The sequence below is a fragment of the Micropterus dolomieu genome, linkage group LG11 (assembly GCF_021292245.1).
Source record: "Micropterus dolomieu isolate WLL.071019.BEF.003 ecotype Adirondacks linkage group LG11, ASM2129224v1, whole genome shotgun sequence".
Taxonomy (NCBI): domain Eukaryota; kingdom Metazoa; phylum Chordata; class Actinopteri; order Centrarchiformes; family Centrarchidae; genus Micropterus; species Micropterus dolomieu.
This window is the reverse complement of record NC_060160.1, coordinates 8391797-8417690: the sequence shown is the minus strand read 5'-3', so window position 1 is coordinate 8417690 and position 25894 is coordinate 8391797. Positions and strand designations below refer to the sequence as shown.

Here is a 25894-nt window from a genome sequence, read left to right as displayed (position 1 = left end):
AGATCTGTGCCTTGCCAGAATTCTGTCTCTGAGCTCTTCAGGCAGTTCCTTTGACCTCATGATTCTCATTTGCTCTGACATGCACTGTGAGCTGTAAGCTCTTATATAGACAGGTGTGTGGCTTTCCTAATCAAGTCCAATCAGTATAATCAAACACAGCTGGACTCAAATAAAGGTGTAGAACCATCTCAAGGATGATCAGAAGAAATAGACAGCACCTGAGTTAAATAGGAGTGTCACGGCAAAGGGTCTGAATACTTATGACCATGTGATATTTCAGTTTTTCTTTTTTAATAAATTTGCAAAAATTTCTACATTTCTGTTTTTTTCTGTCAAGATGGGGTGCTGAGTGTACATTACTGAGAAATAAAATGAACTTTTTTGATTTTTGGAAAATGGCTGCAATGAAACAAAGGGTGAAAAATTTAAAGGGGTCTGAATACTTTCCGTACCCACTGTACTTTCTCTTACTATATTTCTAACATAATATCTCTATGCTTCTAGGACCTTTCCGTTATGTGGACACCTTTGGTGCTGACAAGCTGGTGGGGAAGATGAGGCAGTTTGAAGCTGTCTATGGGAACCAGTTCACACCATGCCAACTCCTACTGGATCATGCAAAGGATTCTAGCAAGAAATTTCACAAGTGACCGACCCACCATGTGTGCCAGTAGCTTTGGATTGAACTCCAGCCTATCGCTAGAATGTGCCTAACATTTATATCCTATCATGAGTGGGGGGCAAACATAGTGAAAATGCTGTCCGTTTAGTACACTTTATTAGGTACACCTACTAAAACTAAGTGTAATACAACATACCTGCAATAAGTAATACTCACTGATGAAAATGGGGTTAAACCCTCAACAAAAACGGAACATTACAACCTTCATGAATGATGGATTTATTCCAAGACTGCTGTATTAGACTGCATAAGTTTTAGCTAGGTGTACATAATAAACTGGCACCACGGTGTGTAATGTCAGCAAAATGGATGTGTTTTTTTGTACTTTAACATTATTGATTTACTTGATGTATAGATTGAGGAGCAAATGGAGGGTAATTATTCACACATTGCAGATGTAAAGATACTGTAGATGCTGAAGAATTAAAAAATATTTTCCAACTGGCAATTTAATTCTTCATTATTGATTGGATGAACCTTACTGGTAAGACAGTGTCTTCGCATTTTTGTACATTAAAAGACTTTCTCGTTTGAAGAGTGATGTAAATGTGAAGCCTGAATAAAATTTTGTTATTGAACCAAAACCCGCTTTTTCACTCAAGGTGCGTTCAAGTGTTAGGTGGAGGGGGTAATTTATCATGATTACAGAATTGGAGCTGCGCACCACGAGAAGATTTTCTCAAACGCAATTCGTTGCGCAGGTCACATGTCTTATTTCCATTGTCCGCAGAGCAGGGTGTGTACCGCGGGGAGGCTGTGTGGGCTGGGCAGGGGTGTTTTTCTTCAGCAGCATCCTTTTTAACATCTCGTGACATCGCTTCCTTTCTGAGAGCTGCACAGGTCGGAGGAGACGCTGCGTTCATCGGGATGATGAAAGCGGCTAGCGTGAGGTGTGTTTGTGTTGTCTGACTGCTTTCACCAAATGAAATATTAGCTACTGTACCTGTGCGGAGAAGGAAAACTGTGGACGCCGCCCAGAGAAAATGGCCTTTTTTAACGTGGTGAGGATAGTTATGCTGTTTTATCTTTGACCAAAATGTCTAAGACCAAATATTGCGAGGCTGTCAGGGTGGTGGTCCGCTGCCGGCCATTCAGCAGGAAAGAGGAGGCAACGGAGTGTGAAAGCATTTTGGAGATTGACGACAAACTGGGGCAGATCACCATCAAGAACCCGAAGGCACCACCTGATGATCCAATGAAAGTATTCACGTTTGACTCTGTGTACGGCTGGGATTCAAAACAAAGAGACATTTATGACGATGCGGTGAGACCTCTGGTGGAGTCCGTGCTCCAAGGCTTCAACGTGACGATATTTGCCTATGGACAAACTGGGACAGGTAAAACACACACCATGCAGGGGATTTCAAACGACCCAGAGATGAGAGGGGTCATACCAAATTCATTCCATCACATTTTTACACAAATATCCAGAACTCAGAATCAGAAATACCTGGTGAGGTCGTCATACCTTGAGATATACCAGGAAGAAATCAGAGATCTGATGTGCAAGGACAACAACAAGAAACTGGAGCTGAAAGAAAATCCTGACTTTGGTGTTTATGTGAAAGGCCTGTCTTCAGTGGTCACAAAGAATGCCACTGAGATTGAACATGTGATGAACATAGGCAACCAGTCCAGGTCTGTGGGGTTCACCAACATGAATGAACGCAGCTCTCGGTCTCATGCGATTTTTGTCGTAACAGTGGAGTGTAGTGAGGTAGGGCCAGATGGCGAGGACCACATCCGTGTTGGGAAGCTGAACATGGTTGACCTGGCTGGTAGCGAGCGTCAGAGCAAGACAGGTGCTAAAGGGAAGCGGCTGAAGGAAGCGGCCAAAATCAACCTGTCCCTGTCAGCGCTGGGGAATGTCATTTCAGCTCTGGTGGATAAGAAGAGCACCCACGTCCCGTACAGAGACTCCAAACTGACCCGCTTGCTCCAGGACTCACTGGGTGGCAACGCAAAAACAGTCATGATAGCAACAGTGGGGCCGTCGCACAAGAACTTTGAGGAATCCCTGGCCACGTTGAGGTACGCCAACAGGGCCAAGAACATAAAGAACAAACCTCGGATTAACGAGGACCCTAAAGATGCCCTGCTGAAGGAGTTTCAGGAAGAGATTGCACGCTTGAAAGCCCAATTGGAGGAGCGGGGGATGCTCGCAAAGGAGAGGAGGAGGAGAAGGAATAGCAAAAGATTGAGTAAAAGTCTGGCTGGTTTGGAAGAGGAGATGCTCAGAGAGAGGGATGCAGATGTGTGGAAGGCTGTTGAGGAACCAGAGGTGAAACACTGCATGAAAGAGGGAAGTGCCATCCCCAAGGCTCTTGGGGGCAGCGAGAAGTTAAAGCACGTGAATGACAACAGAAAAAGCATTGAGGACATGCAGTGGGATCAAGATGCCCTGGAGAGGATCATTGAGAAATATAAGGTACTCATGAAGATCATATGCCTTGTCATAACACAGCACAGTGTCTGATAAATGAGACACTGGTGGAAACAAAAGAAATTTACATAAATAATTAATTGTATGTCTTTGTTCACAGGCTATGGAGAGCAAACTGTTAGTTGGAGGAAAGACTATAATTGATCACACCAATGAACAGCAAAAAATGCTGGAGCTGAAGAGGCAAGAAATTGCAGAACAGGTATGTAAAAATATACACACTTTTGTGTTACGCTTCCATTCACAATAAAAGAATAATTGTGTGTTGTCTGAACTTAAACAGGAAATGTTTTGGAAACTACCATAAATTTTTAACGGTGCACTTTTGTATTCATCTTTTAATGGAGCTGAATGTTCTGTCTGATTGGCAGATAAGACGAGAGAGAGAGATCCAGCAGCAGATGATGCTGCAGGACGAGGAGACCTTAGAAATGATAGAGACATTCTCCTCCCTGCAGCAGGAGGTGGAACTTAAGACAAAGAAGCTGAAGAGGGTAAGATGACTCAGCTCAACTAATTGAACTTTGTGGGATTAATAAAGTTGATTGAATTGAATTGAATCAGCCGCTGATGCCATTGTCACCAATTATTTGCTATTAATATTTTTTTTTCTAGAGAGATTTCGCTACAAGAGGTAACACTGGTTTAGTTCAGGTTTCTCTGGACAGAGCTGTTACTTTCTGTTTTTAGGTTAATTAAAATTCTCATTTCCCAGTAAGCAGAGTAGATTTTTTTCTACTTCTGTCCCTAGCAAAAGCATTTATTTTGCTCAAACCGGGCAAACGAATGGCTTTTCCTTAGTGTGTGTTTTATATAAACCTCTTATCTACAACAGCTATAATGACACCAGTAACTAATATGTTCCTCTTCCTGCACAGTTGTATGCCAAACTACAGTTGGTGAAGGCAGAGGTGAGAGATGTCATTGATGAACATGTCACAACCAGACAGGAGCTTGAACAGACACAGACTGAACTCACAAGAGAACTCAAGTACAAGTGAGTAGCCTCATTAGTGAATGTGTACATACATACATACATACATACATACATACATACTATATGCAGTGTCATTCCCATGCATATAAATACAGAGAAAGTATTAAAAATATGATTTGTTGTTTAGAATGAAGAGTTAACAAAATGCATTATTTTACCATGGAAAGCTTGCTACAGTGCTGTGGTCATACAGAGTCATTGTATCACAACAGAGTTACAGATTTCCCCCATTCATACCTGGATGCTATCAGGCACTATCATATTGTTGTAAAATTTTCTACAAATAACTCATGTTCATTTATTCCAACTTTCCTGTTTCCCCAATCTGACATTGGAGATATTTGTTTAGATGAAAGTGGACTTTTAAAATTTAAAATGTTTATGATACAATGCACAGTTAGAACACTTTAAATTATGCCAGTCTATATCTGCCATATACATATCTAGATATGCTTGTGATCAAGAGACAAATGAATGCCATTTGAGAGCATTTTCTTATTAATTTGATGTTTTTCCTGTTCAATCAGGATATCAGGGCAAGATCAATCAGAATGTAAACTGTTACTAAGCAGGGAAAGAAAGGTTGTTTTTTTTTTCTGCTTTGTAAGCATTTTGTTTAAAGGGCAGAGTGATGACAGTGTCATGATGACACTGTCATCATGACACTGTCAACAAATCTGTGCTGGTTCACTATTATTGTATTACTTTTGTTTATCTGTATGGTTATATTATGCAGAAAGCGGTAATATCACAACATTTCCCAGGCATAAAACTTTTTTTAAATAGGGGAAATATTATATAAAATGTATTCTTGTATAGTAGTGCATTGTGCTCTGGAAAGTATTTAAACTATTTGATTTCATTTTGATGTTTTAATTGTATGCTTCTGGTGACTGCAGTTGACGCATACTTGTATTCCATATTTCAGATATCTCTTGATTGAGAATTTTATACCTCCAGAGGAAAAGAACAAGATTATGAACCGGCTGCACTTTGACAGCGAGGAGGATCAGTGGAGACTCCAACCAGTCCTGCCATCAGAGAGGTCAGTGATTTAATTTCCCATTGCGGACATAAGCTACTCTATGTGGCACAGTGGAGAAAGAAAAATCCTTATGAACAAATTGTAAATCCACAATGAATCACGTACAGCATAAAACTGCCCCACTGTGTTTCCTGAACACACCTACACTTTTTTCCTCCCTAGAGCTAAACGTATTTTTCCTTGAGCCTCCCTTAGTGACTGGGGGAAAATTCAACAGAACTGTGTGAAAAATGAAAGCTATACTGGTGGGAGTGAACGATCTATTTAATGAAATAACTGTGTGTGCTGTGGTGTGCGTTGCACTCATCTGAGCAGCTGATCTCCTGTTAACAAGGCATATAATTTATCAAGTCACAGAGTATCTTACTCGCCGGTGCTGCAACATACCGAGACAATATTTTTTATACAAAAAACTTTCCCCAAACTCAACAACTCACAAAACTATGTGATTTTTTTTAAGGATGTCTAGGGCAAATTTTCCCCCACCCCAAATTACTCACATGCAGGTTTTGCTCTGGAGGACAGAGATCCGACCTCAATGAGGATAACAAGAATGCTTTAAAAATACCAGGTGTAAATACAAAGGCAAGATCAGATCGTTTATTATCTGGAAAATCTTTCCGGATACAGCACGTTTTAATATCAGGTATAAATGGGGTGTTTGAGAATTCTGTGATGGAGAGGATCGTCAAGCTGCACTATGGCAGTTAAGGTGGGCGTGTGGTCCAATGAGGTTTAGGTAAGTGTGAAGTACCTCCCCAGTGCTTAAAAAATTATTTGATGAGCTTCACTCCTTTTTGCACCACCCCTCCCCCTCTCATAAATAACAAACAGTCCCTGAGGGCTGCCAGTCAACATTCTGGGAAATGTAGGAAATCGGTAACAGAAGTATAAATAGATTAGGCAGCCTGAAGTGGGAGACAGACTACAACATGTTTAACACAAGAAGAATCAGAAGAAGAATCAGCTTTATTGGCAAGTTTTTTTTTTTTGGTGCATAACAATAAACATAAAATATGTATAAATATGTAAAAATATTAAATTGACATGGTGTAATGAAACAATAAATATAAAAGAACAATAAAGAAAATCTGCAATATGGCAGTTTGTGCAGTGTAAAAAATGGTTCTTGTGGCATGAGGTTTTGGTCCTGACAGACCGCGGCCTCCTGCTGGAGGGGAGTGTCCGGGGTGGGAGATGTTGGCCACAATCTTTCCTGCCCACCTTAGAGACCTGGAGGCATACAGGTCCTGGAGGGATGATGGTGGCAGCAGGGTACCAGATGGTGATGGAGGAGGTGAGGACGGACTCAATGTTGGCGGTGTAGAAGTGCACTGTCTTTGTCTTCAGCAGGTTGAACTAATTCAGCTGCCGCAGGAAGTACATCCTTTGCTGGGCTTTCTTGGTGAGGGAAATGATTTTCAGCTCCCATTTGAGGTCCTGGGTGATGATGGAGTCGAGGAAGTGGAAGTAGTCCACAGTGTCGACTATGGAGTCACAAAGGGTGATAGGGGTGGGTGGGGCTGGGCTCTTCCTGAAATCCACAGCCATCTTCACTGTCTTAAGAGCATTGAGCTCCAGGTAGTTCTGGCTGCACCAGGTCGACAGATGGTTAATCTCCCACCTGTAGGCAGACTCGTCCCCACCAGAGCCCATTGAGGGTGGTGTCATCCACAAACTTAAGGAGCTTGATGAACTGGTGACTGGAGGTGCAACTGTAGTTGTACAGGGAGAAGAGCCGAGGGGAAAGAACGCAGCCTTTAGGGGAGCCTGTGCTAATGGTCCGGGTGTCAGAGACATGTTTTCACAGCTTCACATGCTGATTCCTGGCAGACAGGAAGTCTGTGATCCACCTGCTGGTGGAGTCAGGCACACTCAGCTGGGAGAGCTTCTCCTGCGGCAGAGCCGGGATGATAGTGTTGAAATGACCTCTTTAAATAAAAGTCATATACTGATGATACAGCAGAGTTTACCTTTGTACGATTGTGATTATAGCAGCTTTAAGATTCTTTGTTTGGCCTAAGTTTTTGAATTACTGTCAGCCAAAGTCAGAAAGTTTTAATTCATACACAGAAGGACTGTAAATAATTCTGACCTGGCATATTATAAATAATTAATGCAGTTTGCCTAAAGAGAAAAAGATCTCTTTATGTAAGGTATATATGGTATTTGTCTAGACTGAGACAGTTGAAAAACTGAAAGACGAGATAACGGGAGATATTTCTGGTTGGAGCTGATCAGTTGACCATATATGGGGTCATCTTAACTGCTAAACCAAGTCTAAGTGTATTAAACTGAATCTTTATTTCCTGTCTTTCTTCCAGGGCACCCACTCAGGTCAAGAGAAGGCCTCTCTCAGCTGTGGGATACAAGAGGCCAATCAGCCAATATGCACAGATGGCAGTTGCCACGGCAACTGGGGCCCCATGTAGATACCAGGTCAGTGCTCGGACATTAACGGGGGTGGGGGGGGAGTTGGCAACAGTACAGCACATAAATACACACCCTATTTCCATGTTCACAGCCTTCTTCTTTGCTAGAGGATGTGAAGGTGGTTGTAGCCATGGACACCATTCATACACAGTTATTCTAGTGAAGAATTAATGTAATGTCACAAAGCATATACTGTACATTATTAAATAAAGCCAGCTCTCAAATAATAGCTGAATTTCAAATAATAGCGAGGGATGCTGTCTTTCAGAATAAATAGATTTTGGGTGAAAAACTGAAATTATATACCTGTACTATATTGGCTCACATGCAGTAATAATATAATAATTATGAGCCAGTTTTGCAGTATCTGGATATTAACATCATCATCTCCAATGTGCAGACCATAGTTTATGCAATTTTGCTCTGAGTTTAAATTAATTCAAATCAAGCTCACCTTGCAGCACTTTGTTATTGTTAGGAGACTGCTAATGAAACTTAATATCGCAGTTGTTTCCAGGGTGGCTTACCGTAACCCTACTATAAAAAAGAAGCATTTGCATATTTAATTATGCTATTATAACTACAGCCTTACTTTGATCTGTTCTTACAGGCTGAGAATATAATGCTGTTGGAGTTAGACATGTCTCCACCAACCATGTTCACCCTGAACCTTAATGGCACTCACCTGGAGAGGGCCTTTTCTCCCAGGCTGATGCGGGACCTCCTGGTAAATGTTCCCATGAGAGAGAGGACCACTGCATCGCCACGGGTCAGGAAATCCCAGTCCTGGTGAGAGAACAGCTGATACAGGCATATGTCTTACATGCTTACAGATGATGTAATGTGCCCCTTTTTAGGAGCATTAAATTAAGGAAAAGACTGAACATTGCAGTAGAAACGTTAGGTGAAGAATTGTCATGAATTGTGTTAAATTTTGTAGTTGTATGTTGGGTAAATCCTGAAATGCAATTATAAGCATGTATTGGTGGTGTCAGTTAACCGTCGGCTGAAATTGAGTTTTAAAACACTATACAAGTGTCTTTGTGTGTTTTGTTTTTCATGTTTTTCCCCTAACTACACACTACATGTACATGTTTTTTTCATATATAGATCCACCGCTTCAGTTACTTACTGATATGTTGTTGATCAACCCCATCAAACCCTGTTGATACAGTTGGGCATCCTGTGATATGGGGCTGTAAAAATGTACCGCATTTTAATTAGATCAAATAATAAGTCAATCTGTTATTTATGGTCTGCAGGTATCAAGCACCGCAAGCAGCATCTGTCACATCATCCTCATCATCCACAACTCTGACATCAGAATCTCAGAGCTTCTCTCCTTCTCAGAGACAAAGACCATCCTCTGCAGCCTATCTTCCCCTGGGAGGTCCAGTTCAGACAAGCCCCTGACATGTGTCAACACAACTGTACACAGGGCTGGCTTTAAGGTGGCACAAAGGAGACATGGAGGAAATCTTCTGCCTTGATTTAAAATTTATTTCACACCTTTTTTTTTGAGGAATAAATCTCTTTACTAAGCATGCATTCAACTTAACCGAAAAGACAAACATCATCTTTGCCTACTGTTGCCTAGTTTCTTGTGGCTTATGCCAGTCTCAATTAATAGCACAGCCAAAACGTAATATTGTAAAACCAGGTTTGACATACTGTAAATAGTGCGGAGGATCTTTACAGTTCATATTTTTAATTTATTTCAATTTAATTTAACTTTTTTTTACAGCAACACTTTAATCACATATTTTCTAAAAGATAAAAGTCTGTAAAATGTATCTGGTCTTTGCCAAAGGGTGGTAGGGGAATTGAGGGCCCAAACTAATTGGGGCCACCCTGGTTTAGCCTGTAAGCTTAATGAATTGTTGCTTCGATTTCTAGCTAATGTAATTGTGAGCCAAAAATGTGAAGAAAGCTTGCAACATTCTCTCTTGATTAGCTGCCTTATTTTTTTCACAATTGCGAAATCGTGGAAAATCCATTTGCTTACACATGAAAATAAACACACTGAAATGATTTTGAACCGCCTGCTGTTTTTTCCCCCAAGAGCTATGTTGCGGTATTCCTGGGATCCTGGTTATAATTGCAGTTGACAGCTAAATAAATATGTGGGAAACTTGCAGACTTTGAAATGACAGCTATATACAGTAAGATGACGTTTCCTTCGGAGTCACATGACTCTTTACAGTAAGTCCAACATGGCAGACGGAGTGGATCTTACGCGGTAACTAAAGCAACATTTCAACTGAAACAGACACGTTCAGCACTACTCTGCTTCAAGACATCAACAATGAGGGAGAGACAGAAGAAAAAGAAGGGGAGGACGTGGGCAGAAGCCGCTAAAACGGTATTCTACGTGTTTTCTCTGCCGTTTGTTGTGGTTGTTTTCCTTGAACGCTCCCACTTGTACAACTGTTTATGAGTTCATGACCCGCTGGTGAAGACGAAATGTTGCGTACACCGCGCAAGGCCTGTTTTGACGGGAGACCGTTGATTGTCACTAGCTGTGTAGCTTTGCCTAACTGTCAGCGTTGATCATGAACGCAGCGAAACGAATGGCAGCGGTGTGCACCCAAGCATCTTTCCCCAACCCTTCGGTGTGTTGTGTCTAGACTGTACGGGTGACCTGTCTGTCACGATTTGAAGTCGAATAAAGTAACATGAAGTAATCACGTCAGTGTTGCCCGCTAACCAGGTTAGCATGCTAGCTTCTGCTAACGCAACTCAGTTCGTCAACAAGTTTGTTTGATATCGCTTGTAACGTTAAATAAAACGCATTAAAACGTGCAGTGTTGGTATTAAACTAATCCCCCGTACGTTACCGTAACTGCATAATAGATAATGAAATTAATGTATTGCATGCCAACGTGTGGCGAGATACCATCAGAGTACAGTAACGAATGTTGTTAGCATTGTAGCTAGCTGTCTAGCGTAGCATGCTAATGCCTACAGAATATCAAAACTATTTAATAATTAAAGCGCAACGTTATTGCTTGTGTGGACATCCACTGTCCAGTGATGCATTAGCTTCACTGGGTAATTTATAGTAACTAGTTAGTAAACGTAGCTAATTCCAAAAATAATAAATTGTAATAACGTGTTAGTTTCTAAACACCAATAAAGTCCTGTTCTACTGAGATGCTCAACATATGTCACAAAAATATAGAAGGTGGGAACAAAATAAAGCAACGTTGTTTGTTCAACGAGATGTTTTATTATTCTTTGAAAGTGTGTGAGGGGTTGTGTTGACATGTTTTGCAGCTAGCTAATATCAACGTTTTATGAACGTGTTTGCGATCATGCTGCATTCCCTGTCCATGTCACAACATATGCCAAATGTAAAAAACTGTAACTTAGTAGGTAACGTTAACCATTTTTTATTTATTATCAGAATGAGATGTAGATCATAACAAAAAGCCACAATGTTTGTGGACTTGATTACTCTGAGCATCGTATTCTGTACTGTGGCTACACAATCAAGGCATGTGAAGCGTCAGTTTGTGAAATCTCAGGCTTCAGAGGAAGTGGAGACCACATCATGTTTTATGACAACCACTCTCACTTGAATCACTCAACTGTACAATGGTATCACAGTGTTTTTTTGTTGATAAAGATGTTTTATTGTTTTAGGTTTTGGAGAAATACCCCAATACGCCTATGAGCCATAAAGAGATCTTGCAGGTGATCCAAAGAGAAAGGCTTAAGGAAATAAGGTAAATAGTTCCCTGGCATTGCAGCTTTACTACAGCAAATGCCCATCAGACAGGAGACATTTTCATGAGAGAGAGAGCTACAGTTTCTACCCTCTGTTATTGATTGCTCATATCATGTACTTTCCTGTTTCTTGTTCACATAGTATTTTACTTAATTAATAATTGTTTCATTTCTTTTTGTTTCATTTTCACTGTTCTCATCCAGAAGGTAAGAAAAGGCTAGTCCCCCAACCCTTATCTTAACAAACTCACTGCAATGCCCCTTTGTTTGGTTTTACCTTTTGCATGTTATTAACAATAACATGTCCTAGGTTCAGTTGCATAAAGACACAGTTCTCACGCTCATATATTTGACGTGCTTATAGAGCCAACCTGTTGCATAAAAACATAATTTTGTTTTCCAGTATGGTAAATATACTCGACGTTCAAACAAAATAAAGCATGGATGCTGATGCCAATGTTTGTACTTTGAAGTTTAACACAGACAGCTACATGACATTATCCAGAGTGTAAATTTAATGACATAAATTGTATGGCAGATGTTAGCCCAACTAGCCCAGTGATCTAAATGAATGACAGATGTTGCTTTTTTCTCCATCTCAGTGCATTTTATTTCTAAACTTTTTGCTTAATGTACTTTTAAGTAATATACTGTATGTATTACACTATAAAGTAACACATATGTAAGTTGACTAAAACTGAATTTTTGTTTCACTGTGTAACTCTGGATAAATCTCTTGCATGACTGCTGAGGCATTATTGTGCACTCTTAATTAACTCAAGTTAGTTCTGAAACTGTTTGACTTAACTAGAACAGATTTTTGTGCAGCGACATAGTTATGTCAGACCAGTTTAATAAAGAATATCAGTCTCTTATGATGATTAACCAGTTTTATGCAATTTATTCTGTGTAAAATATTCAGTAAATTGCCTTACAGCTAGACTGATGTGAATCTGACCTCAACTGTTGATGCATGATAGCTATTTCTCCCCAGATATCAGACCAGCCTTTTGCCCTTGTTGCGTGTTTCTCCCAGCTTCCTGATTTTTTTTTAGGGAACCAATATGTAATTTGCCCTTTTCTCTCACGATGTAGTGGAACTTCACCGCTGGCATGTCTGAATGCAATGCTGCACACAAACTCTCGTGGTGAGGAGGGGATCTTCTACAAAGTTCCAGGCAGAATGGGGGTCTACACATTAAAGGTTAGTTAGACAAAGCTGTTGTGACTGCTGTGTCCTGCAAGTTCATAATTTGTGAATTAGTGGTCAACCGATATGAGTATTTAAATGTAATTCCATTATTCCATGCGGAATACAATCTAATATACATGGTTATCTTAGTCAATAATGTATTGTTTTAGATGGAATTTTTATTAATTAATGAAATAAAAAAAATACATTGGGTTATGCTGTAGATTTCAGAATGTGACTGGTGTTTAAGGGAGAGTGGGATACAGTTTAAAACATAAATCTTGGTTAGTATCATGACATGTGTTTATAATTATGAATGCTTTGGTTGAATTCTGACTGTAGTGTGAGTGTGTACCCCACAAGCTGTTTCTGAATGTCTGGGCTCTTCTTTTTCTGTATCTATATAACATAAAGGTAATATACTCTATGTACTTATGCAGAAGGACATCTCCGATGTGGCGAAGGAGCTATCTGAGGAGGAATCTGAGGAGAGCAGTGACAATCTTTCTGACTCCCAAAGTACAGAAAACAGCAGCAGTGCCATCACTCAGGAGGGCAGGAGGGGAAGGTGGATGCGAAGAGGTACTGTGCACTGCATACAGGATCATTACTAATAGTTTGCACGTCACTGCATCCCTGAAGTCACTTCTTTAAATGGTGTGTACAGACCATCATCTCCTAAAGCTTATTTAGGTCATTTAAGAATCACCAATCAACATTCATAATAGCTTGATTACACAAATATGTAATGCAGATGTTAAAATAAACTAAACCACATTATTTAATTAAAACAATTGTAAGAAATTAAAACATGTCACTACTATTTTATAGCTAGAGGTACCCAACGGTAGACTAATTTTGCAAGCTAACTGATACCACTAAAATACAGTGACAATAGTTTACATCAGCTTCATTTGCAAGCGCTGTTATTATTAAAGAGTAAGGGCGTCTTTGTTGTTGCATAATTGTCACTGCTGTTCAACAATCATTAGGTGGAGTCAATTGAAAATAAAGATAGGCCGTTCTCCATCAACAGTAGCCTCAACAGAAAGTAATAAGTAAGAACTGTAGTTCTGCTCATTAGCTGATTTTCGCTGGGTGGTTACCTAGCTCAGTTATGACTATGACAGTTAACGCCCCTTCTCAGCCGTTTGTCAAAAATCATCGCGGAAACACAGGAAACCAGTTGAAGTAGCGGCAGACGAGGCAAGTTAGAGTTAGAGTTAGAGGAAAGTGGCTACAGTTACAACATCTCATCACAAAATAGTTTCTGGATTACGTTGAGCATCAAACATGATGATAGCAAAAGGTGAGTTTTATCTTCAAACAATGACGTCTTCCATTAACAGAGAAGCTGCAGGGCTGTACATGATGGTCACACCATAGCGGTTTTTGCTCTCTTGTGCGTGTGTGTCAAATCATTGCTTTATTGTGAATTGCACACCTTGATTGTGCCTGATTGCAGAGGAACTTATGAGCGTTTCTTCAAGTACCAATTATTTTGTTTTCCTCAGGCCGTGCTCTCACTGACTCTTGTTATTTCTCTCTGCCACTTGAATATTTTAAGTGACTGTTAAAACAGGAAACTGTATTTTCTCTGCATGACCCGTGACCACTTCCTCATTATGTTCAAGTTGGAAAATGCCAAGCATATAACCTTGGTTTAGATCTGAGTGGGAGGGCTCCGATATTGTTTTATTTTTGAACTAATCAATGCAAAAACCGCAAAGTTAAATGCAAATTAAGTGGCATCGAAAATGGAACTGCTACGGTATGTAGAAAAGGTTTCATCAGAAACAGACAGCAGAGAGGTTTTTGAGAAAAATCTTCTTATTGAAATGTTCAGCCCTTTTTTAGTAAGGTGATATTTTAGCAAGGTAATACAATCTGCTTCTTTGTGCACAGTATTGGTTTCAGTTTCATCAAAACAAAAGCATGATGTGATAAAGTCTGTACAGCAACCTCAGGAAGTGTATTACTAACATCTGTTTTGCGCTTTTGTATTTGGTAGTTCCCTCCAAGCTGCAGTCACAGCCGTCCTCTCCGCAGCCTCGATGCTCGTCGCCTTCTGTTCCCACAAGTAAACTAATCTCTCCCTCGCAGAAACACAGCAAGAAAGCTTTGAAACAGGTACTGATGGGTTCTTTTTTTATTGTTTATTGTGTTAATAGCAGCTACTTAGTGATGTAAATGCTATATTGTGCAACCAAATGCCTCAGATGTTACATGAGTTCCTGCCACATCCTCATACTCACATACACCCATTTAAACTAACTAAATACATTTACTCAAGTACTGTACTTAAATACAAATTAGAGGTATTTGTACTTAACTTGAGTATTTTCTTTTCATGCCAATTTCTACCCCACTACATCTCAGAAGGAAATACATTTATCTGACAGCATCAGTTACTAGTTACTTTACAAAGTGTGATTTTTACACCCAAAACATATGAAGAGTTATGAAGAGAGAAAAAATATGATGTTTTGTTATAAAATAAATTACTCAACACTTTATGCAAGTACATATAGTACATTGGTTAACTGAAGTTTATTTAGCAACTATTTTGGTAATCGTTTAAGTCATTTTTTATGTAAAAACATTTCATGGTCCCAGCTTCACAAATGAGAAGATTTGCTGCCTTTCCTTTTGGTTATTTTAATGTGTTTTTAATCATTTTGAGGTTTAGACAAACTAAGCATTGTGAAGGCGTCGCTATGGGCGATTGTGACAACGTTTCTCACTATTTTCAAAATTATTACTATCGATTAATAGAGAAAATAATCTGTGGATTAATCCATAAGGAAAAAATTAATTGCAGTCTGATACAAAATAGTTCAACCTCAACCAACTACATTAATGCATGAGTAATGATATAATAAATAAATAATTTAATACTTTAAGTACATTTTCCTGATTATACTCACATTCTTTTACTTAAGTTCATTTTTAATGCAATACTTTTCTTGTAACAGAGTTTTTTTACAGTGAGGTATTAGTACATTTACTTAAGAAAAGGATTTGAAAACGAATGTTTTAATGTTGTTTCTTTTGCATTGATATACCAAGATGTTACAGGAGACTATTATTCTTAAATAAAGAAAAACTGTACTGATCTGAATCTGAGTCAGTTGTCACTCAACAACTGAGGTTATTAATGTACATAACATATTTAGATTTTTAATCCTGCAGTTTTCACTACTTCACGCTGAAACAGTTTCAGTAAACATGTACGTAACCCATGTTAGTTTTTAAGCAGGCGCCAAATATCCTTCCATTCCCTGTCTGTTTAACATCTTGTGCTGATTATTTCAAGACAATGAGGCTACAGGGAAAAATGCCTATAGCTGGTTTTAAAGTATTAATGTTCTCATAATCCACCCGTTCAGCTTTTTTCTTATTGGCTGTGTTGTGCCTTTTGTGTTCTATTTAATTAGATTTCACTTGATTGCACAGATTGTAATTCACTCCATCTGTGCTGGTGTAGAGTCTTCAGCTGTGTAAGACCAATTTGTATTCATTTATTGGGCTACACTAGAAGATGGTGATTTGGCTAAAATATTATTGCTGGTGAGATCTATTGTGTATTTTCCATTTCGTTAAGCTAAAACAAAAGAAACAGACTCAGTGGACTGTCCTAGATTGCTTCTTTAAGCTGTTGACATTGTGCTTGTTAGGTGATCAGACTTCTTGACACATTTACAACATAGAGATGATTTATGCTTGTGTTATGCAACCTATGTTTCATTGCAGCACTGTTATTTAGCTGTTATTTAACCAGGCAAGAGGCCCTGGGGGAGTAGTTGCAGGGAAACAGAGGGTTACACACATTCACACTCTCTTTTTTTCATACTGCTGGCTATTTGTTCTTTATTTTGCTCGCTTTCAGGCCTTGAAGCAGCAGCAACAGAGAAACCAGCGCAGACAGGGGGGAATGCCAGCCAGCTCTAGTCCCAGACTACTTCTGAAAACCATCAAAGATATGGCTGACACCATTACTACAACGACTGGTAGGTGGCTGCTATTAAAATGTCACATACAATATAAAATGGAATTCATAGTTGCACACTGGGTTGGACAACAGAGCTCCAGCTCACAGAAATGAGGTATGATATTCAGTCAGTGTGGATATTTTGCTGATGTTCACTGCATGATAATACACACAGTTTTGAAGATAAACGACTGATATTGATGCAGATCTTGGGTATTGTCCTGTTATTACAGGTTTTCCTAACAAGACAACAAAACGCATTGTATTACGCCTTTCAAACATGACTCACATAATTGGCAGCATCAATGTGGAAAATTTTTGAGAGCTTTTCTTTTCGCTCTTTTCCCTCTGCCTAAACAGACTTATGCCACCCAGTCGTCCCCAGGAAGGTATCCCAGAGGTCAGGCCGCCTTAGTGCAGGTAAGTCAGACATATGCTTTAATTTAATTGAGTGGTTTGGAAATCTTAAAGGGAAGGGCTGGTGATGTTCTGTATTTTTCTTAGTGTCAACAAATCCCATTAAAAGACCAAAACCAACAATGAATTGGTCCTGTTGGTTCTTCTATAAGAATTGTCTGTGTTGTCAAAGCCTAGTATAGGGTCTTGTGGAATCAGGTCCCAGTTTGGGTTCAGGAGGTAGACACCATCTTTACAGTGAAGAGTAGGCTTAAGACTTTCCTCTTTGATAAAGCTTATAGTTAGGCCTGGGTCTAGCCTGAGTGTAGGTTCTGCTCAAGGTTTCTTCTACCTGTTTTTCCTTGCCATTATAGCCAAGTGCTTGCTCATGGTGGGAATTGTGGGGTCTCTGCAAATAATATTACAAAGAGTATGCTCTAGACCTGCTCTATATGAAAAGTGCAGTGAGATAGTTTCTGTTGTGAATTGCTGCTAGGCTATATAAATAAATAAATTGAATATAGCATATTCCTATTTGTCATAGACCTCCATTGTTGTCTATTCAAACCACATGGTTGCACTGGATGACATGTTGACACAGACACTATAGTTTATTTTGAGTAAGTCTCAGCTACACTGTCCTGGTGCCATAAATACTCACTTGTTCTGCAGTGCACCAAAAAATTAATCCGCAGCTTGCAATAGTCGCAACCAATGCACTATTTACTTATGTTTGGGTAGCACTTACTAAAAACTAGTGCCCAGCTGTTTTAGAACATTATTTAGCCTTTTTCTAAATGAAACTATATATCTATGTTTTTATAGGTTTATGTCTTCAGTAGAAACCAACGTGCTTGGGGCTTTGCGCCATAGACAGGATAGGAGAGTCAGAAAGTATTAAGAAACTGGCATATGCATTGTAGTGTAGTGTCTTTTCATGGGATTTATTGAAAATAAGAAAATGAGGAACAACACCAACCGTATATATTAAAACTTAGATCTGCCCGCTTGCTTGGGCATTATTTCAAGAAGTCGAGGAGCAAGTGAAACAAAATTAATTTATATGACTTCACATGAGAGTAAATTACTCAAGACGTCAGTGGCAAAATCGACATGTTTCTGTGTTGTCTGACTTACATCTGTTTCCTGTTTTGTGTTGCAGGGCAACTGAAACGTACCAAGTGTAAAATAGATGTGGAAACACCAGACTCCATTTTGGTTAACACCAACCTGCGGGCGATCATCAACAAGCACACCTTCTCTGTCCTGCCCCCTGACTGCCAACAGAGGCTGCTCAGACTTCTGCCTGAAGTTGACCGGCAGGTGGCTCTAAGATTATTCATACTTTTTATGCTTCTGTTGCATTATCTAGCACTTCATGAAGACACTCTAATGTTATTGCAATGTAATTTCTCATATTTCCTGTAAATTGTCATCTAATGTATTAAACTATCTCACAAAATTGTTTGGAAATATTTTAAAAGTGCAGAAAACATCTCTGCACAGGGATATACATTTTACACACAGCTTACTTCTCTACCACGTTCATTCATGTTCACTGATTCTACATATTTAACTACACATCACATATGGGAAGCATGATTTGATTTACTGATGCAGCGATGGTGATTGTGATGATGTTCGTGATAACATTGTGCCTCCTCTCCCCAGGCTTGCATGGACGGCCTTCTCAAGGTCACTAGTTCTGCCTTAAACAATGAGTTCTTCACATCAGCAGCACAGTCTTGGAAGGAGAGGCTGGCTGAGGGTCAGTGCAACTGTTTCCAACTGATAATAACAGCAGTTAGTTCAGTTCACATTCAACGTTAAAATAACCAAGATTCAGTGTGGCTACAAATATAATGTAACTTTTAAAATTATTTAACTGTTTCCTTTACAGGGGAATTCACTCCTGAGTTGCAGCTACGGATGAGACAAGAAATTGAGAAGGAAAAGAAAGTTGAGCACTGGAAGGAGGCCTTCTTTGAAAACTATTATGGTGAAAAGTAGGTTCTCTTTTATGTTGGAAGATTTGTATTATTTTTTGATTAACTTATCCGACCCAGCTTTGAGGGAGTGTTTCATTTTTTTCAAAAGACAGTTCCTTTCAAATTAAGATCCATCTACCTATTTTTTTTCTAAACGTCTTTAACAACACTGAATATCTAATTTCAGAAATGCATTGTTATTAAACTGTGGCGTCTTTTGAAAGGATTATTAAATATAATAAAAGTTGAATGAGATTCCAAATAGGATCTTAACACCATCCTCATCTCCCTCTCACACAGGAGTAGATGAATACATGGTAAGATTTTTTCTTGGAAACACATGACTGTATTTTTAGTAGAATTACAATGTAATACACTGTTTATCACATTTCATTGAATTGCTTTGTATCCAACAACATCATATTGCTTCAAGACAAGGCTAAGTCAAATTGAATCGACCTCTTAGCTGCTCAACTTGCAAAAGACTGAATGGATGATATGAAGTGTCATACTCGCCATATCTCATCGCTCAAGTGCAAAATCAAAACACTTGTTGTAAATTTATATCAGCTTGGTATTTCAAAATCAACACAGGGTAGAGAATCTGAGAAATGTTTTTTTAATGTGAAAAATAACTAGTAGTGGGTTTTTTTCTGTCATGTATAAAACAATACTTGCGAGTAAATTAGTTGTTTTTAGTATGTTGCGAGTCATTGTCATGCTCAAAGCCCAACTTTGTGTGTATTCCTAACAATTACTTTTTATTAGGTCAGTGTTTTATATACACACACACACACACACACACACACACACACACACACACACACACACACAAACATATACATATGTACTGTATATATAAAATATCATATATGTTCATTTTAACAAAGAAAACACTCGATTTCTGAAATTTATTTCTTTGTCTGTCTTTCCACCACCTCTTCTTTCTATCTGTATAGTTCTGGGCTCAGCTTTGAAGAATCCAAAGAGCTGACAAAGGCTTATCTGAATCAGGAGCCTGCCAGGCCCCAGTCCCCCCGTCATCAGACAGGACCTGCTGCTCAAGCATCGGAGGATCCCAAGGGCACCAAGGACAGCAGCCAGACGGATGCTGCTGCTACCGCTGTGGAAAACATGAAGCCAACACAGGAGCCTCTGAAGGCACAGCCTGTTCCAAAAGAGCCATTCTTTGCTACAGAGCCCATGAAGACGCGCCGTTCACAGTATGCTGAGGATCGTAAGTTGAACACAACAGCACAGTCTGGACCAACGCCTGCAGTGACAACACCTGAGGTTGAGAGACAGACTGAAAGGGCTGTGGTAGAGACACCGCCCGAAAAGGGGCATAAAGAGGAAGCGAAGGAGGAGAAAATGGAACTCCCCCAGTCGCCTGTGAAGAAGAGCCATGCACCAAAGGCAAGTTCAGAGTTAAAAGAGGATCAGCTGGCGTCTGTGGTTAAGCCTGCTGAGGAGAGTGAAGAGGTCATCTCTGAGCCCAGTGGTCCCTCAGAGCTGCTGAAAAGGAAATCTCTAAGTGAGATGGAGGTTGAATTGACACCGGAGAAAAGGTCCCGTATGTCCTCACTTTCCTCTGTGTCTTCAGTCACCTCCATATCTCCTCCAGCATCATCCACATCCAGTCCTCCTACACCGACTCAAACAACAAATCAGAGGGTTCCACCACTCAAGGTAGAGAAATGTTTGCGAACTCAAAGACTCCTCTGATCTACCTTTCGTTTGAGTATCAAAACTCACCATTTGTAGGCTTGAAAGGTGGTCTGAAAAGTTTGTAGTCTGCTTATTTGCAGAGGGTGGCAGCTGTAGTTAGCTTGGTTTCACAGCAGTTAGAGTGGATTCCAATGGCAACCCAGAGTTACAGCAAAAATGTGTGATAGAAAAATGATTAAAATGTCCATAGAAATTTCTCTGCTGGTGATCTTTATGCTTAGTTATGTTCCGAACAGCCTTAGCTTCCCCAGTAAATGCCTAAATTAGCTACTTTCAGCAGGGTTTTGTTTGTAGCTGTGAGGAGGCAATAACATGACATAGAATTAGCTCTGTTGTGGAGGTCTCTTAGTTTAATTTATATTATGGATGTTTTTCATTTTCTATATTTATATGCTGAAATTCATTAACATCAATTAATTTCACTTCGCAGATCCCAGTGTACCGAATTCTTCCTGTTCCTGTGTCACCTAGTCAAGGGTCACCCAGAACTCCCCTCTCAGCCCCACTTAGCAGCCCGGGCCGCACTGGTGCTCGCACTTTGGCTGACATCAAAGCCAAAGCTCAGCTTGCCCGAGCGCAGCGGGCAGCGGCTGCCGCAGTATCATCTGCATCAAAGGGAGCGGTGCCAGGCCCAGGGCCAGGGGGAGGCAATGATGAGCAGACACAGCCATCGCCTAGCCCAAGCCCAACATCCCCACTGGCATCAACCAAGTTACCAGCCTCCAGCTGGGACAGCAGCAGCAGCAGCAGCAGCAGCAGCAGCAGCAGTCAGACCAGCACACCTCCTTCTCACCCACTGGAATCTTTTGGTCAGCTAAGCCCAAACCGATCTCAAACGTTTTATTCAAGCGTAACTGATGAAAAACACAAAGCTCATCCTGCGGATACTCTCAGTGCAGGACCCCATAGCGTTCAAAAGAGTTCAGACACATCTACGCTTCCCACTCCTTCATCTGTGCATCCTCTGAAGGGACAGGAAAACCCATCACCAGCTGGATCATCAACCAGAGCCAGCTCCTGTATCCCTGCAAACAACCCGCTGGTCACTCAGCTTCTGCAGGGCAAAGAGGTTCCGTTGGAGCAGATCCTCCCAAAACCGCTATCCAAGGTGGAAGTAAAGATGTCAAACATATCCTCTGGTAGTAAGGGGAAGACATCCCACTCTGCTGAGCACAGGGCTGATAAGCAGATGTCCCACCAGTTCAATACAGCAGGGCGAGCAGGAGTTTTCTCAGAATACACAAGACATCACAAGGAACTTCCTGATAAGGAGACTCAGGAGCAGATCCTACAGGCTCTAATGCAGAGGAAAGGCCAGCAGGGCCAGTCTCATGGTGGTGTGGGGCCTCAGCACCATCAGTACAAAGTCCATCAGCTGATGCATGCAGAAGGGCATCAGGACCAATCCAGGATTTCAGTAGGATTTCTGGGTCGTAAGAGGATGCCCAGGCCTGCCATGACGGGGCATTACCTGCTCAATGTGTCCACATACGGCCGAGGACCAGAGAGCAAGAGACTGCTGCAGTCTGCCATCCCAAACACAACTGTGTCCAGTTTAAAAAGGGAAAGCACAGAAGGAGAGGAGGCGGCAAAGGATGAAGAACCAGCTGGGAAGGTTTTCTCTCTTGTTTCTGGGGTTAAAATAGAGCAGCAGGGATACTCAATAACCAAGTCTAATGAAGCATGCAGCATTCAGCATTGCACCAATGTAAAGACTGAGCCTGGATCAGACGATAGTGCAGCTGGCACCTTCAACAAAAGCACCAGTGCGACAGCCAAAGACACCAATCCTTTTTTTCAGTCACACCGAAAGCACCTCGAACTCTGCAATAGTAATCAAGGAAACTCCGAGCCATATCTTACGCAAGTGGACCCCAGTCACCAGCGGCCGTCTGCCTTTCAAACCCAGAGAACGCTCGATAATCAGGAACCCGTGGCATCGTGCTACGGTGGCACTATCAGCATGTCTGTACCTCACACGTTGAACCACAGCACTGTGGGCACCGGCTCTTCCACAGCTTCAACAGAGGCTGAGGGTGGCGGCGTCCACGGGAGCGTCATGTCTTTCTCGGTGACCGTCACCACCATACCTGCTGGTCACTCGTTAGACCACAGCATCCAGCGCGAGCCCTCACCTGAACAGTCGTTCATCGAGGGCTCCAACATGGAGGACGTCCAGTCTAAATGCTACTGCCGACTGAAGGCAATGATCATGTGCAAAGGATGTGGCGCCTTTTGCCATGATGACTGCATCGGCCCCTCGAAACTGTGTGTGTCATGTTTAGTTGTGCGATGATATGAAATGAATAATAATTAGAAGATATCGTGGTTTGATTGGTATTGAAGCAAGGCACAAAGCAGAAGCAGGTCATTTGGAATCAATACAAAATCAATGCTGGGGGGAAGCACATTCGCCATACTCCCGACAAAACAACCAGCACGTGGTGGCTGTGGGAAAGGATTTACACTGGATGGTCTGCTGTTTCACCAACATCTATTAAAAGTTGTTTTGTGCGATTTTTTGGTAGAAATGTCAATCAGTTTTCTATCAAATCAGTAGTCAAATATAAAATCTGGCAATGTTTGCACTCAACTAGGATTAGTGTGATATATTTTTTTAAATATATAAATATATATGTGTAGTTTTTAAAAAAAAAAAAAAAAAAAGGAGGGAAAAATGAATGTTGCTATTTTTGTAGAACATAATAACTGTTGTGTTTTAGACTGACTTTTTATTATTGGGCCTAATCAGTTATGGTTAAAGGCAAAAAAAAGGGCGCTAATGATAATCATTGGTTGTAGAGTACCTCCTATTTGGCATTTACGCATGCATGGCAGGGAAGTGCAACTTACAGCAACTATTTTATATAAAAACTGTACATTTATAACTAAACACACTCAGATTTAAGAACTAGAAAGAGCATGTATACTTTTTGAAAGATAATATAAAAGGAATTTTGAATGATACTACTTCTCGTGAGGATTGCACATCACATCGTTTTTTTGACTAACAGTTACAGGGCGAAGCACTTGAAAACCACCTTGATATATGGTAGTAACTGTATCAGCACTTACATCGAAATATAGGGGAAAAGAAGAATCATTTATGTATAAAAATGCCTATATGTTTCTTTTGGCAAATTGAGTCACTTCCTACTGTGTAAACCTAATTTTTGTAGATATTGCCTCCCATGTGGTGGGTTTTCTCATGCTTGTATATCTGTATAGATAGATCAGCAGTGGCAAACAGTAAAAAAAAAACACTCAAGGCAAGGGGAGAAAATGAAGATAATTTAGTTGTTTTTTTTCCACTGTAAATATCTGCTCATTTACGGTATATGCCTAGATGTAGAAATGTATTTTATTTTATTTTGTGCAGCACACCTAGTTTGAGCAAATTCAGCTGTTTATTACATAATTATTTTTACTGTGGAAAGAAAATAGAGATGAACAGTAAGTTATGCTAAAACGCTAAATGCTTTATCTTAGAATGATTCAGCATAGTATGCTTCAGTTTTACAAATTGATTTGGAGGTACAATATGACACCGATTAACAGACGAGTGTAACGCTTCACCTCAAAATGGCTTTGAATTGAATTATGAATTTAAAGAGTTGTCCATTTTAATGTGGTATGAAGTATTGTAAGCACAAAAATAATACTGTATCATGTTTATATATGTGCACGGATGAACCAGCAAGCTTGTTGTGTGAACACTGTGTTGTTACAACTTTGTAGTTACATTATGATGAAGTTAACACAGTATAAATGCTTACTTCACCACATATTTAAATGCAAAAAGGCCAATGTGAAGAGTTACCTCAGCAGGTTTTTCGGGTGCTCATGCTGATTGCAAATTAAGACACATCAACTATATTATCTCCTGGAGGTGCAAAGTAGACCTGTTTTATAGCAATTATTTCCAAGGTAATATGCCAAAGTCACCTTAAAGAAAACAAAATAATCTGAACTTTTTTTAAATGTCTGACTAGTTAATCAAAGTAATATATTTTAATATATTTTAATATAAAAAATCTATTTGCTAATTGTTTTTGAAAATCAACAGGGTATTTACTATAATAATATATTGGCTATCTGTTTGTACCTATGATTTTGTTTAGACTGGACAGGCCACCGTACAGAGAATAACAAGAGTTTTTATAATTCAAATTGCCCAGATATTAATATTCTGTATGGCCCAGGTTTTTTCAACGGATCCGTTGGTCTATATTTTTCCATAGAGGTGTTGTCAAATACGAGTACCGTTTTAGATGTTACATTTGTGTCATTACCTTATGAAAAAAAGATATGATTAAATATGTTAAAGCACCATTTGTAGGTCAGTGGATTAATCAAAGTCCATTTTAGATGTATTTGTTATTAAATTGAGGGGTTTGTGTCTTGTGGAATATTGGTTTTAATATTTTAGGGCTAAAATCCACAAAGTTAGCATAGTCATTTCACTAAAACTGGTGTACCAGTATTTGATTAGATCACAAATTTAATTTATCTAACATAAATATTTTGGTCTTATTTGGTTGAATGTGATGTTAGGATGCTGTATTTACTCCTGTAGAGTTGGGGACTGGATTGCACTGCAAAACAATTACAAAAATAAAACATTCAATCAACTCAAAAGGCAGCTGTAATCTTTGTTAATAACAATTGTCAGGCAGCAGTCCCCACTGTGACTGAAGTTACCTGTTTGTGCATTCAGATGAGCAGTTCATATAGAATTGACTGTGGGGGAATTTGTCGTGGGCAATCCCTACCATTTTAAAATGTCATGTTTATCACTAGGTGAATTTGTTTAACATGTCTGTGTCATTTTGTCTCCATTTAAACTCCGGGTGAATGTAATATAGTAATCAGCACTTGTAAACAAAGTGTATTTTATCAAAAGTAATAGACTATTATGAATAAATAAGGAAAACTAATGCATTGTGTGTGTGAATTTATTGGTGCTTACCTCAGAGGGTTGCAAAGGCCACTTGAAGTTCAGTTTATGTACCCTTTAAGGTTGGTTTTGTACATGTAGGTAACTTGACAAGTTAGCAAGTAAAACTAAGCAATATCTGGTTAGACTTTCAAAATAAAACGCGGTTAATGTTGTGAAACGTCGGTAAGGTGGTACGGTGTAGGCACCGAAAGTACTTGTTTAGGTTTAGTAAAAGTTCATGGTTTCAGTTTAAATAATTGTTACTTACTCTGACTTAAATTATGTAAGTTAAGTAATGCTACATTACTAAAAGCAATCAGTGTTGACTTTT

At 39.8% G+C, this 25894-nt stretch overlaps 3 protein-coding genes across 6 annotated transcripts in view; all 3 read left to right on the top strand.

The window, feature by feature from the left end:
• The window catches only part of hadhab (hydroxyacyl-CoA dehydrogenase trifunctional multienzyme complex subunit alpha b), a 10332-nt gene extending 9202 nt beyond the window's left edge, over window positions 1-1130 (top strand). The window contains exon 20 of the mRNA XM_046062530.1: window positions 505-1130. Coding sequence (XP_045918486.1) covers window positions 505-650 — 146 coding nt within the window. The 3' untranslated portion in view covers window positions 651-1130. The remainder of the gene's footprint in view (window positions 1-504) is intronic.
• A 312-nt stretch (window positions 1131-1442) lies between these two features.
• Window positions 1443-9632, top strand: kif3cb (kinesin family member 3Cb). Its single transcript, XM_046063554.1, has 8 exons — window positions 1443-3110; window positions 3226-3327; window positions 3497-3619; window positions 4004-4122; window positions 5051-5167; window positions 7492-7606; window positions 8211-8389; window positions 8863-9632. Exons 1-8 carry the CDS (start codon window positions 1719-1721, stop codon window positions 9011-9013), a joined length of 2298 nt encoding a protein of 765 aa, XP_045919510.1. The 5' UTR covers window positions 1443-1718; the 3' UTR covers window positions 9014-9632.
• Window positions 9633-9725: 93 nt separating this feature from the next.
• asxl2 (ASXL transcriptional regulator 2) lies at window positions 9726-25561 on the top strand. 4 transcript variants are annotated; one of them, XM_046063553.1, is made up of 13 exons: window positions 9726-9962; window positions 11246-11328; window positions 11534-11536; window positions 12425-12533; window positions 12962-13103; window positions 14533-14651; window positions 16411-16531; window positions 16873-16932; window positions 18071-18231; window positions 18580-18676; window positions 18809-18914; window positions 19197-19213; window positions 19856-19968. In XM_046063553.1, the coding sequence occupies exons 1-12, from the start codon at window positions 9906-9908 to the stop codon at window positions 19204-19206; spliced, it is 1068 nt and encodes a 355-aa protein (XP_045919509.1). In that variant the 5' UTR covers window positions 9726-9905; the 3' UTR covers window positions 19207-19213; window positions 19856-19968. The 4 variants fall into 4 exon arrangements, with proteins under 4 accessions (XP_045919509.1, XP_045919506.1, XP_045919507.1 ...); XM_046063550.1 differs by lacking the exon at window positions 19197-19213 and adding an exon at window positions 21055-25561 and having other exon boundaries at window positions 9743-9962; window positions 19856-20585; XM_046063551.1 differs by lacking the exons at window positions 11534-11536; window positions 19197-19213 and adding an exon at window positions 21055-25561 and having other exon boundaries at window positions 9748-9962; window positions 19856-20585.
• The last annotated feature ends 333 nt before the right edge of the window (window positions 25562-25894 follow it).

Bases quoted from the DNA above. Each gene is read 5' to 3' on its own strand.
- kif3cb (XM_046063554.1), top strand. From the start codon at position 1,719: ATGTCTAAGACCAAATATTGCGAGGCTGTCAGGGTGGTGGTCCGCTGC. The intron at 4,123-5,050 runs GTGAGTAGCCTC...TCCATATTTCAG, and splicing joins ACAAGAGAACTCAAGTACAA to ATATCTCTTGATTGAGAATT. The intron at 5,168-7,491 runs GTCAGTGATTTA...TCTTTCTTCCAG, and splicing joins CCAGTCCTGCCATCAGAGAG to GGCACCCACTCAGGTCAAGA.
- asxl2 (XM_046063550.1), top strand. From the start codon at position 9,906: ATGAGGGAGAGACAGAAGAAAAAGAAGGGGAGGACGTGGGCAGAAGCC. The intron at 9,963-11,245 runs GTATTCTACGTG...TTATTGTTTTAG, and splicing joins GGGCAGAAGCCGCTAAAACG to GTTTTGGAGAAATACCCCAA. The intron at 16,933-18,070 runs GTAAGTCAGACA...TTTGTGTTGCAG, and splicing joins GTCAGGCCGCCTTAGTGCAG to GGCAACTGAAACGTACCAAG.